This window comes from Rhinolophus sinicus, linkage group LG16 (genome assembly GCF_036562045.2).
Source record: "Rhinolophus sinicus isolate RSC01 linkage group LG16, ASM3656204v1, whole genome shotgun sequence".
NCBI classification, from domain to species: Eukaryota; Metazoa; Chordata; class Mammalia; order Chiroptera; family Rhinolophidae; genus Rhinolophus; species Rhinolophus sinicus.
Window position 1 is genome coordinate 25,559,693 of NC_133765.1, and position 18,474 is coordinate 25,578,166.

At 41.4% G+C, this 18,474-nt stretch overlaps 1 protein-coding gene across 1 annotated transcript in view; it reads left to right on the forward strand.

The window, feature by feature from the left end:
- The window catches only part of MYO1H (myosin IH), a 48,729-nt gene that overhangs the window by 9,964 nt on the left and 20,291 nt on the right, over window positions 1-18,474 (forward strand). Inside the window, exons 7-18 of the mRNA XM_074321620.1 lie at window positions 581-694; window positions 980-1,051; window positions 1,705-1,824; window positions 2,928-2,995; window positions 3,340-3,445; window positions 4,617-4,697; window positions 7,084-7,175; window positions 8,665-8,759; window positions 13,615-13,661; window positions 16,514-16,594; window positions 17,079-17,184; window positions 17,909-18,026. Of these exons, the coding sequence (XP_074177721.1) occupies window positions 581-694; window positions 980-1,051; window positions 1,705-1,824; window positions 2,928-2,995; window positions 3,340-3,445; window positions 4,617-4,697; window positions 7,084-7,175; window positions 8,665-8,759; window positions 13,615-13,661; window positions 16,514-16,594; window positions 17,079-17,184; window positions 17,909-18,026 (1,100 nt within the window). The remainder of the gene's footprint in view (window positions 1-580; window positions 695-979; window positions 1,052-1,704; window positions 1,825-2,927; window positions 2,996-3,339; window positions 3,446-4,616; window positions 4,698-7,083; window positions 7,176-8,664; window positions 8,760-13,614; window positions 13,662-16,513; window positions 16,595-17,078; window positions 17,185-17,908; window positions 18,027-18,474) is intronic.

Below are 18,474 nucleotides of genomic sequence, written 5' to 3' on the forward strand. Positions count from 1 at the left end.
TGCATTTTTTCTGGCATCTCCAACTTTTCCCAGTGTGTGTGGAAGGAGGAGGTGGTGTTTCTTCTTCCCAATCAAGTCCACTCTCAAGTATTCAGATCTCATGGATAATGAATTCTCATAGAATTGTTATTTATTCGCACTTCTGTTGTTGAACAGCCTGGCAGGAATTGTAGTGTTTATAAACATTGTTTTTACATCTTTTTGTCTTTTGATTTTGATTGTTAAACTATTGATCTTTCAAGGACCAGAATATAATTCAAATATATGTATCTGGGACCATGGCATTTGAACATTAAATGGCTTATTGGGTGGGGGGATATAAAAATAGAAGTGTCCTGTCCTGGAGATCCAGTAAGGCATCTCCCCACTTTCTGCGGAGGCATCTCCCCCTTTCCTTTAATACCTGAAGTGGACAAGAGGCCCATTTCTAGGAAAGGAAGACAGTTCGGTTCTGTAAGCTTAGGGTTGGAAGTGGGAAGAAGAGGGTGGTGTTTTCCTTCAGGGGTCTCCTCTGATGACATTGATCGATTAGGCAGCTGCTGTCTTCTCTCCCTGTCCTCACCACTTCCCACGTTCCTAGAATCTCTTTGGAATTATTGCCAGTGTCCTACACCTGGGGAACATTTGTTTTGGAGTGAACCACCAGGGCTGTGCCACCATACCAGTCACCCACGAGATCAAATGGATCGCCAAGGTGATGTTCACCTTCAGAGGTGGAAAGGCGGGAGAGGGGAGCGAGGCAGCTGGGTGCCCACGTCCCAGATGGCTGACACCGTGGCTGGTACTGGTTAGGAGGCGTAACGAGTGTAGGGCCGGGTGAGGGAATGGGTAAAAGCCAGTTGGTTGAAAGAGCTAATGTGGTCTGTTTTGCATAAAAGCACAGGGCAGAGAACCCTGGGCTTGAAAACTGTACGAACTCTTTATAAGCTAGTGAGTACCATCAGATCGCTGAATGGCATTTTGGTTTCCATTTATTCAGCTCCTGGGGGTCCCACCATCGGTCCTTCTGGAAGCTCTCACCCATAGAAAGATTGAAACCCAAACTGAAGAGGTAAATGGATCTAGTGGAAATGTGCCTGCCCTCCACTGCTTCTGTCAGCAGGATGGCGGCCCCCAGGGGTGTGGGAAAATTCCTGAACCCTGCCCACGAGGCCCTGCATAGTCCAGCTCCTACCAGCATCTCCTGCTTTCACTTCCCCATCCCACGCCATCACCAGCTTTCCATGCCTCACACTAGCCATGCCTTCCCTCCATAGGGTCTTTGTTTCCCTCTGCTGAGACTCTTCCCTATGTTCCATCTAGTTGACTCCTCCTCAGTTCCCAGGGGCACTTCCTCAAGGAACCTTCCCTGCTCCCCCCAACCCTACCCTACAGCACCATAGGTACCTCCTTACAGCCCTTGTCACTCTCAGCTTGACAACATGATTCTTCTTTCTGTGACTTATTGAATGTCCTGCCACATCCTCCCCCAAGTGTGAGCCCAGCCCACAAAAGACTGGAACTGTTTGTTTGGTCCTGGCTGTATCTCATTAGCCCACCACAGTGCCTGGTACTCAAGAATAGCTACTCCGTGCGCGTGTACAGGTGCGGGTAGCATCTTCCCCCCGTATCCTTCACTGGTCATCATTAAAGGCTCATTTGAAAACTTGGGTTTTTTGTGTTTTTTTTAAACCTCTGTAATGATGCACGTGTCATTCTTCTCAGGTGCTCTGCCCATTGACGCTAGAACTCTCTGTCTTCGCTAGAGATGCAATGGCAAAGGCTGTTTATGGACGAACATTCACTTGGCTGGTCAACAAAATTAATTCCTCCATAGTGAATAAGGTTAGTCCACATGTTGGATGACTCACTTTCACTAACATGGTCGTATTGTAGAATCAGCATCCATACTCTAAACAATTTGTGAGAATTGACGGTAAGCTCCTGCTGGGCAGGGACCATTCTTTGCACATGGATGTTCCCAGCACCCAGCACACAGTAGGCTCACAAAAATGCATGCTGGAGATTTTTTGCAGTGTGTCCCAAAGTAGGGGACGCACAGCATTCGAAGTATGCCAGATGGCTTTAAGTGTACACAGAAATGTTTTTATTTTAACAGTAGTATATGTTTCCTGTGTATCAGAAAAAATAGAACTCCTTTGAACTCACCCTATGGTCACATTTCCTTGGGAAGTGGAATTATTTAAATAAAAAAGGGAATGTGTTCAAAGGTAGAAATTAAGGAAATGATATGAAGGGGCGAGGTACGTGGAGGTAGGATGCACAGGACAATGAAAAACTCCAGCTTTGGGAGGCATTAACGCAGTGCAGACATCCCTCAGAGACATTGCAGGTTTGGTCCCAGACAACCGCAATAAAGCGAGTCTATACTGTTTTGGCTGGTGGAGGACCTTGCCTTCCATGTGTAAAAATGCAACACCTGTGAGGCATAATAAAGCAAAGCACAATAAAACAAGGTGTGTCTGTACACCATTCAGGATATTCAATTGTGTCCCCTTTTTTAAAAAGGTATATTCTCTGTGAATAGCCATCCTTGCCTGACCGACTTGGTCTTCTATTTAAAGTTCATACCACCTGTCTTCCCTCCTGGATAAACATCTCCTTGACCGTCCATGGGTCTTTCTTCTTCTTCTTCTTCTTTGGATTGAATATGGGCTTGGGAAGCTGAGGAAGGTTGAAATAAGGGAGTGAATCAGAAAGGGATAGTCTCACTGCTCAGGTGATGGATGTGGAAGCTGGCGTGGATGGGATATGTGAAAGCTGCAGGCAGGAGCATTGGACTGGGGACGTTGTTTCTTCTGTGAGCCATTGTTGGAAAGAGAAGGCTTGAGCTTTCTAGCCACGTCCCAGATTTGGGGCAGCTACTGGGTTTTGAGTGTCACACAGTAAAAGAGCTAACAGTGAGCAGCGTGTGTTATTTTGACTAGGAGTTCACCAAGAAAACTGTGATTGGATTGCTGGATATCTATGGCTTTGAAGTTTTTGACAAGAATGGGTGAGTTTGTCCGTTTGTCATTATCTGTTAGTCCTTTGTTCTTCTTTAAGGTCTCAGTCTGGTTTAAGGCATCTCTGATGTTATTGGAATTGATTTTCCTGTCCCCAGAAATTCTCCAGATTTGCATAGCCCCTAATTCATAGATTGTCTTAGAAGTGGAATAACCATAAAAAAATGCAAATGTCTTTTAGCTTGACTCATGTGATCTATTTTGTAAATTGTTTGATTAATGAGGACTTCGCTTTTTCCATATTAAAAATAATCTTTGAAAACAGTAAATACAATTTTTTAAAAAATTGGTCTACTCACATAGCTTTAGTTACTTAAATCTTTTGCATCTCTAGTTTTGAACAGTTCTGTATAAATTACTGCAATGAAAAACTCCAGCAACTGTTAATTGAGAACACCCTAAAAGCGGAACAGGCAGAATATGAAATGGAAGGTATAGAGGTAAACATTTTAATGTTTTCTCCTCATTTGATTTCTTAATATAGCGAAAGACATTCACTTGAGAAACGTTGATAGTTTTTCCTGATTAGTACTAAGAATTATTTTTCCCTCCTTCTCTGCTTATTTCCTGGGAAATTATTTTAATATTCAGAAAGTATTATTTTGTTAATGTCAGAGATAAATAGATTTTGAAAAAAAATGTTGGAAAATCAATTAAAAGGAAATCTGTTTTATGCTCATTATGAGGAGTGATAAAACGATATGATGAATGTGTAAATAAAAAAATTTATTACAGTAAAAGACACATTTTCATTAATGCCCCTCAAAATACTCCCCCTCGCTTCAGACACACTTATCCCATCATTCTTGCCACTTTCTGAAGCAGTTCTGGAAGTCCTCTTTCGTGAGTGGCTTTAGTTGTGTTGTCGTGGCTGCCTCCCTTTCCTGAATCATTTTGACTTTGCGGCAGAGCCAGAAGTCACACGGTGCCAGATCCAGTGAATAAGGTGGATGAGAACATACTGTAATGTTTTTATTTGACAGAAAGTGACGTGTACCTGAAGTGATGTGTGAAACATTGTCATGATGGAGGATGATTTCCTGCACACTTTAAAACACACCTTCTCTCAACCGTAGCTCACACCTGACTGACTGCACCAAACAAGTTGGAACTTGTCACACACTGTTACTAAGGTTCGATGTGCCACTTCCCGTATTGAAGATCCCTGCCTTTCCGTTGGATGGCCCTCAGCAGCAGCATTCACTGTATTTGTTGATCGCAGCGGAAAGGCTCCGTGTCACACATTGCTTCTGGTAGGGCAATTTCTGTCAAATAAAAACATTACAGTGTGTCCTCATCCACCTTATTCACTGGATCTGGCACCGTGCGACTTCTGGCTCTTCCCCAAAGTCAAAATGATTCAGGACATCGAGGTAACCATGACAGCGCAACTAAAGACATTCAAGAAAGAGGACTTCCAGAACTGCTTCAGAAAGTGGCAAGAATGATGGGATAAGTGTGTTTGAAGCAACGAGGAGTACTTTGAGGGGGATTAATGGTGATGTGTCTTTTACTATAATAGTTTTTTTTTTAAATAATTTAAACATTCACCGTGTTTTTTGATCTCACTTCGTAAATCCTTGGAGAATTCTTTCCTCTTTGTCATTTCAGTGGGAGCCAATTCACTATTTCAACAACAAGATCATCTGTGATTTGGTAGAAGAGAGACACAAAGGAATCATTTCCATCCTGGTAAGAAAGTTAGTATTGACTTAGAGCCCCCTCACACCATGTTTATAATACATGGAAGAACTTTTCCTCCAGCTTATAAGGCTCAAGAGTGGAATCCACCAGCTGATTGAAACATACAAGTTGAGGTGTTTTGCTGAATTCTTGCTCAGAGCTTTGGCTGAGCTTTTCCCCTCTCATCTCAATCCACGGACCTAAATTATAGTCCGTTTGGAGACAGCAAGGAAAGACCTTTGAAATGAGAGCATACATATCTGCCTTCCATAGACATGGAAGGATGAGCCAGAAAATGGGGGACCTGGTTTAGGCAGGTGTTTGGGGACAGCTGGGGAGGGGCTGCTTTCATGCTTACCACCGAGCAGGAAGCCAAAAAACGTAAAGGAAGGCCTTCCCAAGAACATCCACTGAGTCTGAGTTGAGGCTCCTTGGAGTGGGTCTGTGGCCTTGTTTTGAACTGTCGTGACTTCTGAGAACATTAATGTCCTTGAATCCACAGTTGTTCCAGTTCAAATATCAATTTTTAAAGTAAACCCTCAGGGCCAAATGAGAAATGGTTTCCTTGCCTTGCTTTTCGTTTGGGATCATCTGCCTCCGAAATGAAAATAACTTGCCTCCTAAATGAAAATAACTGGTTCCTTTTTTTCTCCTGCCCTGCCCCAACTACCCCACCTAACTGCTGTGTGAACCCAGCATGCTAAAGCACAGCCAGACATTAATGGGTGGTGACTGTAGCTTCCAGGAACATGGAGAGCACCTGGTTTCAAAGCCCAGCCTCATTGCTTGCTAGCTGTGCAACCTTAGACAGGGATCTTAACCTCTCTGAGCTCCAATTTCTTTATCTTTAAATGGGTAGAGCAATAATAGGACTAACCTCAGAGAGGAGCTATAAGGTCAAATTAAGTGAGGTAAGACACGCCAGAGGGCTTATAGTGATGCCTAGTCCATGGTAAATATTCAGACTCTATTCATTCAACAAATACTCATCGAATGCCAGGATTGCACCCTATGCTTTGGGACAAAGCAATGGACAAAACAGATCAAAACCGCTGCACTCAGAGATTTGAAACTCTAGCATGAAGAGACTGACAACAGAGGTTAATGGGCAAAATATGTTGATTGTGCAATGGAGGAAAAAGAGAAGATTAGATGTGCTGGGGAGGGGGCTCGATTTTAGGTAACATGGTCTAGGAAGGACTCACTGAGAAAGTGACGTTTGAGCAACGACCTGAAGGAGGTGAAGTCACAGGCCTTGCGGACGTTGGGGAATTGCGTTCCAGGAAGCAAGGGTTGACAGTAAGCTCGCACATATACATTCAATGTTCATGTGAATTGCTAGGCTAGTATTTTAAAATATTTTGGTAATAAATACTTGTCTCCATTTGGTTTTCCATAGATGAGACCAGAAATCATAGAAATGCTACTTTATAGGAGTTGTCTCACCAATCTTAATCCAGGTTTTTTGTTTTTGTTGTTGTTTTTTGAATATATATATGTGTGTGTGTGTGTATATACATATATGTGCATATATATATATACATACATATATTTAATTATAGTTGACATTCAATATTATTCAACTTCAGCTTAGGTATAGAGCGTAGTGGTCAGGCATCTACACAGTCCATGAAGTTGTTGTTTTTGTTTTAATAAAAGCTACAGTGTTGATTGACTCATCCTTAATTAAGATGGTCAATTAAACGTTGTCACTGTCAAAGACCCAAAATAGGAAATAGAAAGGCACAGCTTGAGGACTATGGAAGGTTAGACTCAAGTGGTTTTATAAGTTGCTTTCCATGAAAGCTTTGCTCCTAGTAAAAGGGCATTTGTTCTTGGCCAGCAACAAGTAGTTAAGAAAAAATGAGGTCTAGTTGTACATTAGCTGGTCATGGAAGCTGTGGAGGGTCCTTGGGAAGACTTTGGAAATGTGCGTCAGATGGATGGGAGTGTTGACTTTTCATAGAGTATCCAATCTCTCTGGTTCCACGGTCCCCTTATCAAATCTGAAAAGCTGAGCACATGTGATGGATTAGTCACCGTACCCTGAAATGTTCACCTGAACTTGTGCGAGATGACGGTATTTTAGTCCAATACATTCTGCCACAGGTGGTGAAAGCATTTAATCTTGGAATTGATGGAGTGTGGTGCTAGGGATTGAGGCTTCCCTTTCTCTCTCTCTCTCTCTCTCTCTCTCTCTCTCTCTCTCTCTCTCTCTCTCTCTCTCTCTCTCTCAGTATCAGGTGTACAAAACAATGTAATAGTTAGACATTTACACCCCTCACAAAGTGATACCCCCCTCCCCCAGTCTACTACCCCTCTGACATCATATATAGCTGTTACAATTCCATTGACTCTATTCCATATACAGTGCATATCTCTTTTTCTTTTGAAGGATGAAGAATGCATTCGTCCTGGTCCTGCTACAGACTTGAGTTTCCTCGAGAAATTGGAAGAGAAAGTGGGCAAGCATGCACACTTCCGAACGTATGTATCTCATTTGACAAGTTGTTGCATGGAGGAAGATTGCTGTATATCCATCCATTTTCTTGGGGCAGAGCTCCCCAAGAGTACATTAGGAGGCACCAAATCATATACAGCAAATCCTTGAATAATGTCATTTTGTTATATGATTGATAAGATGCTATAGGAGCTTAACTCTTATTTACATCAATTAGCCTGTGGCAAAACTGATTTCATTATATGATGTTTTGCTGTAGTTCCAAGAACCTATTGGCGATGTAAAATGAGCACTTACTACTGTATATGCATACCTTTTGTTAGTAAAAAATCAAACTCAAATGAATTCCAAGTCAAATTTTTAAAAGATTTTGTTAGCTGCTTTATTCACGATCATTTCATATTGCCCATGTCCACATGCATGAGATGGTCTTTTTAAAAAAAATTCAAGTATAAAATACATAGAGTAACATGTAAAGAAGATCTGAAGCATACAACCCAATGGGTTTTTATGTTGGTGTGTACCCACATAAGCACCACACAGATCCAAACATACAGCATGTACAGCATTCCAGAAAATCAACTAGAAATTTCACTTAGTCTTTGAGACAAGGAGAGAATTTAAGAGCGTATGCTCTGGAGTCAGAAAGACCTGGTTTTGAATCCCAGCTCAGCCACTCATTAGACACAGGACCTTAGACAAGCAGCACTTCTGCATCTGAGTTTCCTCTTCTACAAGATGGGGGGAGGGGTATTAATATACCTACCATATATCATTGTAAATGACTACATAAATCACCTACTGAAATTTTTGGCCATAGAAAGGATTCAATAAATGTAGTGTCTTTATCAAACCTGTTGTAAAATATTGAAAGGATAAGTAAATGGAATTGGATAAGTAAATGAATCAAGAATGAAAAAATAAATTGTGGTGTATTCACAAATGGCATAAAGTATGGCCATTAGAATATAACAGTAGAACTCCATGTAGGGATGCGGGTAAATCACACACACGTAAACAAGAGAAATCATTGAGCTGCATATACACTTAGATATGTATGCTGTCACTATATATGTATATACATTTCAAGGAAAAGTTATTGAAAATTATGAATTACCAGAATCTGAAAAATATTTAATAAGTATTTTAGTCTCAACATCATAAGAATATAAAGTCTTAAAATTATTTCTTAGTTATCACCTAGAAAAATGGAAATTACTTCATTGTACAGATAAATGTGATTCTGTGATTCACGTAAGTTTTTTAATTCCTCGGAGCTTAGGAGAAGGAAGGGTGTAACTTGAGGGAGACCTTGACCTATAGCCAGATGAAATAGGCAGCAAGGCTTCCTGGGAGCTGCTGTATGTGGTTAGATTTCAGTGCTGGCCTTCAGTAGATTATCATGGTCTTAAACACCTTGTCAAAAATCTCTCTTTTTTGGTTTTACATATCAGTGCATTTTGTTACTGTAAAGTAGAAAGGGTCAGCTCATGTCTATTTTTTGTCTTTCTGTAGCCGGAGGCTGGCGGGTCCCAAGGGCCGAAAGAGGATTGGCTTGATGGAGTTCCAACTCTTCCACTATGCGGGAGTGGTCACATACTGCACCAAAGGTGAGTGCCCTGGGGGCACAGGTCTCACCATGCAGGTGCCTCTGTGTCCACTGCAAAAATGCTGCACGTCTATCTCAGATGTTCCCTAGTCCCACATACAAGCATGCCATCTGAAAGGTCTTTTTAAATGTATTTACTGTGTGTGTGTGTGTGTGTGTGTGTGTGTGTGTGTGTGTGTATCCCTTTGAGATAATTCACATATATTTCACCCATTTAAAGTGTACTATTCAACAGTTTTTAGTATATTCACTATATGGTAGTGCAATCACCACCGCAGTCAATTTTAGACCATTTCATCACCCCAAATAGAAACCCTATACACGTTAGCAGTCACTCCCCATTTTCTCCCAATCTCATCCCCTACAGCCCTAGGCAACAAACCAATCTACTTTGTCTCTATAGGTTTGCCTATTCTGGATATTCTTTATAAATGGAAACATACAGTATGTGACCTTTTGTGTCTGACTTCTTTCACTTCGCCTGTTTTCAAGATTCATCCATGGTGTCATTGCTTTTTGTTGCCAAATAATATTCCACTGTGTGGCTAGACCACATTGTGTTCATCCACTCATCAGTTGATGGGCACTTAGGTTGTTGACACTTTTTGCTGTTATGAATAGTGCTGCTATGAACGTGCCTGTGTATATTTTTATGTGGAACATACAAGGTTTGACAATTAAGTTCACGAAATTGTTGTGACATTGTTGCTAACCTTTTTGAAATCAGAGGGATTATTCATTATGAATTTGTACCAACTGGACCAACAGTTAACCAAGTTTACTATTTGGAAGTGCTGAAGCGGTTGCGTGAAAAAGTTAAACAACCTGAACTTTTCACCAACAGTTCATGGCTCTTGCATCACGACAATGTACCAGCTCACACAGCACTGTCTGTGAGGGAGTTTGTAGTCAGTAAACAAATAATTGTATTGGAACACCCTCCCTACTCACCTGATCTGGCCCCCAATGACTTCTTTCTTTACTCGAACATAAAGGAAATATTGAAAGGAAGACATTTTGATAACATTCAGGACATCAAGGGTAATACGACGATAGCTCTGATGGCCATTCCAGAGAAAGAGTTCCAAAATTGCTTTGAAGGGTAGATAGGCGCTGGCATTGGTGCGTAGCTTCCCAAGGGGAGTACTTGGAAGGTGACCATAGTGATATTCTGCAATGAGGTATGCAGCACTTTTTCTAGGATGAGTTCACCAACTTAATTGTCAGACCGTGGATGTTTCCATTTCTCTTGTGAAATTGCTGGTTGTCTGGTAACTCTATGCTGAACCTCTGAGAATCTGACAGATTATTTCCAAAGCAGTTGTACCATTTTACATTCCCACCAGCACTGTATGAGATTTCCAGCTTCTCTACATCCTTGTTGTTGTCTATTGATTCCAGCCATCCTAGTGGGTCTGAAGTGGTATTTTGATCTGCATTTCCCTACTAACTAATAATGCTGAACATCTTTTCATGTGTTTATTGGCCTTTTCATATCTTCCTTGGAGAATCATCCATTCAGATCCTTTGCCCATTAAAAAATTTTTTTTTTATTGAGTTGTAAGAGGTCTTTATAAATTCTGGATATAAGTCCCTTATCAGCTCTATGATTTGCAAATATTTTCACCAATCTGTGGTTTGTCTTTTCTCTTTCTTGATGGTTTCCTTTGAAGCATCGAATTTCTTAATTTTTTTTTCAGGACTTTTATTGGGGACAGTGTGTACTTCCAGGCCTTTTTTCCAAGTCAAGTTGTTGTCCTTTCAATTTTAGTTGTGGAGGGTGCTGTTCAGCTTCAAGTTGTTGTCCCTTCAGTCTTTGTTGTGGAGGGCGCAGCTCAGCTCCAGGTCCAGTTGCCATTGCTAGTTGCAGGGGGCATAGCCCACCATCACTTGCAGGAGTCCAACCGGCAACCTTGTAGTTGAGAGTACGCACTCCAACCAACTGAGCCATTCAGGAGCTCAGCGGCAGATCAGCTCAAGGTGCCGTGTACAATTTTAGTTGCAAGGGGCGCTGCCCACCATCCCTTGCGGGAGTCGAGGAATCGAACTGGCAACCTTGTGGTTGAGAGCCCACTGGCCCATGTGGGAATCGAACTGGCAGCCTTCGGAGTTCGGAGCATGGAGCTCTAACCACCTGAGCCACCGGGCCGGCCCCAGAATTTCTTAATTTTTATGAAGTTTACTTTACCTTTTTCTACTTAATATAAAGTTTTCAAGGTTCATGCATGTTATTACTCCTTTTTTATTACCAAGTAGTATTCCATTGCATGGATACACCACATTTTATCTATCCATTCATTAATTGATAGGCATTTGGGTAGTTTATACATTTTGGCTACTATGAAGAATGCTGCTATGAGCATTTTCTTTCAAAATATTTTAAAAACATTTTCTTTGTCACTTCTGATTTAGGTTCTTATTTAGAAATCAGTTTATGTCTCTAAGAATCTTTAAAAAGAAATATAACATGTACTAGGTTTTTTTCCCTTAAAAAAGAGGGGTATAAAACAGAAAAATTTTAAACAGGACAAATCTTTCTAGTCATATAATCTATTGATTTTTATTTAAAGATAAAAGTAATACACGTGTAAGGTTAAAAATTGCGGACAGCAGAGAATAGCATAAAAAGAAAATTAAAAGCCCCTTGTACACTTAGTCTCCTCTGAAGTAACCACAAGAATCAACAATTTCTTGTTATTTTGTGTTTTCTATTTTGCTTTTTTAAATGAATGAATATTGGAGATCATTTGGATTCCAAATAACATTAATTGAGCACTTATCTGGACCAGGCACTGTCCCAAGTGCTTTAGCTCTGTCTGCTGTTCACTACAACCTCACAAAACCTGCGGAGGTGGGGAGCATTGTTATCCCCCTTTTAATCTATGAGGCAACTGAGCTCAGAGAAGTTAAGTAACTTGCCCAAGTTCACACAGCTAGTAAGGAGCAGAGCTGGGGTGCCGACTCAGGTCTTTTGCTTCCAGATCTGCATCCGCTCTCCAGGGAATGAGACAGATTCTACCACATTTCTTTTGAAAAGCTACAGGCACTCCCCATAGTCATCTATTTGACAGCCACTCGTTTCCAACTTTGTCTTCTTATTCATGCTACAACATGAATGAACCGTAAAAACATTATGCTAAGGGAAATAAGCCAGGCACATCAAGGATAAATACTGTACCATTTCACTTATATGAAGTGCCTAGAGTAGTCATATTTATAGAGACAGAAAGTAGTGATTTTTAGGGGCTGGTGGGGGATGGAGAGTTAGTGTTTAAGGGGTACAGAGTTTCAGCCTGGGAAGGTAAGTGTTCTGAAGATGGGTAGTGGTGATGGTTACACAATAATGTGAATTCACTTAATGCCACCGAACTACATACTTAAAAATAGTTAAAATGGTAAGTTTTATATTATGTACATTATACCCCAATAAAAATGTTTTGGGAGGTGGCCAGTTAGCTCAGTTGGTTGGAGCGTGGTGCTGATGGCTCCAAGGTTGCCAGTTTGATCCCCACGTGGGCCACTGTGAGCTGCGCCCTCCTTTAAAAAGAAAAAAAGTTTTGATAACTCAAAATTGTCATCTAGAAAGGTTGTATCCAGACATCATTGATGCATGTCTTTTTTTAGCTGGTTTTGACTTTATCATGCCATTTAGTTGTTAATTTAATTAGCTGATTAGGTTTTAAGTGAGAACTTTAAACCAAGTTTTAACATTGGGATTGACATGTGTTCCTTTGTATGAGAATGCCACCGGGTACCACAAATCCCGGTATTTGAATTTGATTTTCTTAATAGTGGGCCTGATTTTTCTCCTCTGTCTGCATGGTCTCACCTGGTGGCCCTGGAGTTCAGTGCCCTATCCATTGTTTTGATGTCATTCATTGTATGTGTAGTTCTTTGCTACTGGACTAGGCCCGTGTACAATACTCAGTGTAAAGGCTGTATATTCACATAGTAGCTTATTAGGATTTAGAATATACTGTGTGCTTTATAAGCTTGGTTCTGAGGACCTGGTTCTCAATCAGCGGTGGGGTTACCCCCCAGGGATACTGGCAATGTCTAGAAACATTCAAGGTCAGATAATTAAGTTCGTGAACTCATCCTAGAAAAAGTGCTACATACCTCATTTCTGAATATCACTTCTTGGATATAGGTACTTGGTCACCTTCCAAGTACTCCCCTTGGGAAGCTCTGCACTGATGCCAGTGCCCAGTCCACCCTTCAAAGCAATTGTGGAACTCTTTTTCTGGAATGGCCATCAGAGCTGTCATCGTATTACCCTTGATGTCCAGAATGTCGTCAAAATGTCTTCCTTTCAATATTTCCTTTATCTTTGGGTAAAGAAAGGAGTCATCGGGGGCCAGATCAGGTGAGTAGGGAGGGTGTTCCAATACAGTTATTTGTTTACTGGCTAAAAACTCCCTCACGGACAGTGCTGTGAGCTGGTGCATTGTCGTGATGCAAGAGCCATGAATTGTTGGCGAAAAGTTCAGGTCGTCTAACTTTTTCACGCAGCCTTTTCAGCACTTCCAAATAGTAAATTTTGGTTAACTGTTGGTCCAGTTGGTACAAATTCATAATGAATAATCCCTCTGGTATTAAAAAAGGTTAGCAACATCATTGCAACAAGTTAGTGAACTTAATTGTCAGAGCACGTATATGATTGTCAACTGGAGAAGGTGCCACTGGTCCCACAACAAAGAATTATCAAGTCCCAAATGTCGTAGTGCCAAGGCTGAGCATTCTCATCTAATGCTAAGAGATGATTTTTAGGATTTCCCTTTGCTATCCATTGGGATGGAATTGCATTTTTAAGGCAAAGCCATTGATACACAATTTTTTTGCTTGATGTTTTGTAGGATTCTTGGAAAAAAACAATGATATCCTCTACAGACATCTGAAAGAGGTAAGTCTGAAACTTAGCCATATGTGTTTTTGATGGGTATATCACCCATGACACTGATTTTAGGGTAGATTGGCCTTCTGGATTTTTCTCTTCCGTGAGTTATGTTAGAATTCCAGCATGTCATGGCCAGAACAGCCATTTAAGATTATCTGTAGGAACCTTTCACTCAATAAACCCATTCAAGTATACGTGGTGCCCCTCCCGTGTGCCAGACACTGGGCCAGCTCTGGAGTTTCAGCAGTGAACATGGGGCTTTCCATTGTGTGGTGTGCAGGGTGGGAGGGAGAATAGTGGCCAAGAATAAATATAAACGTACACAAATAAGTTATCCCTCACCTCAGTGAAAAGTGCTATGAAGAAAATAAGGCACTGTGGTTGAGGGAGACAGTTTACATTTAGTGCAGAGGATCAGAGAAAACACCCCTGTGGAGATGCCTTTGAGCTGAAACCTGAGTGAGAATGATTCTGGCTTTGGAAATATCAGGGTTATTCCAGGTAGAGAGACCATCATGTGCAAAGGCCCTGAGGCCCAGAGGAGCTCAGTGTGTGTGTTCAGTGAGGGGTAGTGTTAGGAGAGGGGGCTGAGAGCTCAGAAGGCTGAGGTCCCCAGGAAGGAGTAGAGCTTTTGTTCTGGTGCCATGGGGATGTACTGAGGTGACATGAACTGAGGATGAGGAAGCTGAGACCCACAGAGGTTGGGACTTGCTCAAGGTCACATATCCCCTGGCAACCAACATTCTGCTTTCTGTTTCTATGCGTTTGACTACTCTAGGTACCTCATATAAGTGGAATCATACAAAAATGTTTGTATTTTTGTGACTGACTTCTCTCAGCATAATGTCCTCAAGGTTCATCCGTGCTATTGGAGGTGTCAGAATTTCCTTTCTTTTTAAGGCTGAAGAATATTCCATTGTATGGATACAAGAGAAAATGTTTTTAGTGTTGAATTAAATTGTTTTTTAAGTTGAACATTTTGTTTTTGTTTTCAGAAGTCTTCAAACATAACCTTATTCTATTTGTAAAAATAGTGATTTTTATTTAAAATTGAAAACAATTACTGTTTTGTTTGATTCGTATTTAATTAACTTATAAATTTAAAAAGATTAAGTTTCCTCAGACAATTGATTACCTTTACACATGTAAGTTTCCTAAACTATTTTCCAACTCCTCTTACAAATTAATATATTTGATTTTCTGAAACATTTCGAATGCCTAATGGGACAAAACTATAAACCTATGAAGTAAAATCTTTCTACATCTCAACTAACTCTTACAAATCTAATAAAACTAACATATACATGTAGTAACTTGGGTTCGCTTACACATTCAAACACTATTAATGGACATATTCAATTATTTTACAACTTTCAAATGAAAATCACAAATCGAATACCAATGTATCATTTCAAAATAAAATCATAAGGCTAATTTGTTAGAGTCTCTTAAACACTTCAAACTCCTTAAATAACAGATACAAACTGATCATCACAGTAATTATGAAACTTCTAAAACTTAACACATGAGTTTGATTGGCTTCACCATCTGCACACCTTTTTTACACCATTTCCATGGAGGCAGAGTCACCTTATCCAGTGCAGGATGGCATTTCAGGCAGACTGGAGTTATTTGGAACTGCAATACAGATTGTCAGTAAGATATACAGAGGGCGCCAAAAAAGTGTGTGCACATTTTAAGAAAGGAAAAAACTGTATTAAAATTACGCTGATGAAAACCACTTTGAGCACCTCTTGTCATTGCAGAAGTCAAACATGGCTTGTATTCATCTTTTGTTATCGGTACATATTGAGTATGACAGTTTTTTCCTTTCTTAAAATTTGTATACATTTTGTTGGCACCTTCTGTATAAAACTGGGAATTTTCCAGGATGATTCTATCTGAGTAACGGGTTAACACACTGAGCCACTTTTTATAGTTGGATTGGTTCTGCCTACACCAGAGGAGTGTACCATGGCATCCCCAGAATGTCTCAGATGTCACCCTTTTCCTATTTTTATCATAGCCTCTTTCATTATTTTTTTTGTTTGTTTTTGAAGACTTTCATTAAAACATCGCTAACATACAATATTATATTAGTTTCAGGTGTGCACCACAGTTACTCAACATTTATATACGTAAAGAAGTGATCCCCATGATAAGTCCAGCAACCATCTGACACCGTACCACGCTATCACAATATTATTGACTATATTCTCTATGCTGCACATAACATCCCCTGACTTGTCTTATTTATCACACCCATTCTATCAGGTGTGAGGTGGTATCTCATGGTGGTTTTGATTTGCATTTTCCTTATAGCTAATGACGTTGGGCATCTTTTTGTATATCGATCAGCCAACTGTATGTCTTTGGAGGTCATTCTTTCTTTTTTTTCTTTAATGTTTTATTTTTATTTTTCCCCTTCTTCCGCGCGGCTGCTCCTGGCAGCACATGGCAGGTCAGCTCCAGGGAGAGCCGCATGTGGGAATCTCACTGGCGACCTCGGCGTTAGGAGCACGGCACTCCAACCACCTGAGCCACCAGGCCAGCCCCTGGAGGTCATTCTTAAGGAACCCGCTTATGCTGTAGCATCTGGGCTGGACTGGAAGCATTCTGGCTTCATCATGTCAGAGGAAAAACAGCTAGATGGCCTCATCAACTAGATGTAGCCGTGGATATCATATACGAACACTTCCTTCCATCCACACCTGTGTGTGGTTTTCCCCCTCTTCTTCTTCAAGGACTCCCGAAGCAGATGACTCTGGTCTGTTGTGCACACTGACGTGAGCTGCCCCAAAGACCCCTTAGTGATTTCCGAAGTAGCGAAAGTGGTTGTCATTTCCCTTTATTTACAGGTACTGTGCATGTCCAAAAACAGCATCCTGAAGGAATGCTTCCTGGTGGCTGAGTTACAAAACCGGAGAAGGTCACCAACAGTGAGTGGGGAAAATGCCCGTGCAAAATTGAAAGGCAGCAAAAATCACCCAGAGAGGGCGATTACCTCTGGCTATTTACACTTTTTAAGTCCTTCCTCCCCTTTATCTGGAAGTATCACTTTCTAACCTGGTCTACTAAATATATACTTTCCAAGGTTAGCAAGCAGTGTGGTCATTTACAGACATTCACTGAGCACCTACTGTGGATTTAGCAAGAATAAAACAGTCAAAAGTCCCTGAGCTCATGGGCCGTATGATCTAGTGGGAGATGGGATAGGAAAATGCCATCGAATAAAGAAAGAACTTACAATATGAGTGTCATAAAGGAAGTCTGGTAACGGGAACAGGGGAAGGTGGTGGGGGGTGGGCTCGGAGGTGATGCTGGCTTCTACAAGGTATTCACTGCATACTTGTGCCCCAACCAGTCTTCTTGGTAGTAACTGGGAGTAGCGATGTCTGTTTAGCTCATTCTCTCTCCCTGCAGGTGGGGACTCAGTTTAAAAACAGCCTGAGCAGCCTTCTGGAAATTCTCATCTCCAAGGAACCTTCGTATATCCGTTGCATCAAGCCCAATGAGTGGAAAGAACCCAGTGAGTTGTGAATCGTTCTGAACAGATAGCTCAGGGAAATGAGGCTGGAAGGAAAACCAAGATGGTGGTGGGTTAAAATCCTGAAAACTACCACAGGCTTGCTCCTTATCCTCTGGGCGTGAATTGTTTTCACTTTTAATAATAGAAGGTCAATAAGTAGGGGCAGGGGGTGTTCCTTGGGTGGTCCTGAGTGAACATTGCTCAGACTTTGTCCCATTTCAGGAGCAACGCAGTTGAGCCAGGCAGGTATCAGAGGTGAGGGGAAGTGAGGTGGCTTCTTTTCAGCCAGTGAGCAATCTTCCAAGATGGTCTATGACGTGGGTCTTTTCTAAACTCGTGCCATGGTCTCTAATAAAGTCAGATAGTCAAAGACTTCCAGAGGCCAGGCAGGAAGAGCAAATGAGTGAAGCAGACCAGGCAGTGGAGGGCGCTGCGGCAAACTGGAGAGAGCACACCCTGTCTAAAGCACTACTCCCTTCCAGCTGTTGTTGTTCTGTGAGACTCTAAGCCCAGAATGACCAGATGTCATGGTTTTTCAAGAGAAACCAAAATCCAGATGTTCCTGTAAGAGGCTCCCATTACATGAAACACAATTAGGGCCTAAGGAAACATATTTGTGGCCAAACGCAGCTCACAGGTGGTCAGCTGGCCGTCTCTGGTCGGTCTGGGTTGAAAGAGAGCCAAAGGGTCCTTAACGGTCACTCTCCCTTCTGTGTTTCCAAAGGCAGGTTTGATGACTTCCTCGTAAGGCATCAGATCAAGTACCTGGGGCTGATGGAACACCTGCGGGTGAGACGGGCTGGCTTTGCATACCGGCGGAAATACGAGCATTTCTTACACAGGTAAAGTTTATTTTGTTGATGAAACCAGTAAAGTCAAACACCTATAGTCGTTCTTATCTGCAGAGACTACGTTTCAAGACCGCCAGGGGATGCCTGAAACCGTGGATAGTACCCAACCCTACATATGCTATGTTTTTTCCTATGCACACATACCTATGATAAAGGTTAGTGTATCAGTTAGGCACCGTCGTAGACGGACAACAATCACTAATAATAAAATAGAACCATTTCAACAGCATACTGTAATGAAAGTTATGTGAATGTGGTCTCTCTCTCAAAATATCTTACTGTATTGTCCTCACCCTTCTTGTGATGATGTGAGAGGATAAAAATTCCTTAAACTGAGAACTTGCACTTTTTCGCTGAAAGGAATCCCTGTACAACTGCCCCTTGGCATCTCTGAATTGCCAGCCTCACCACTCGTGCTTTGGGGCCATGATGGAGTGAA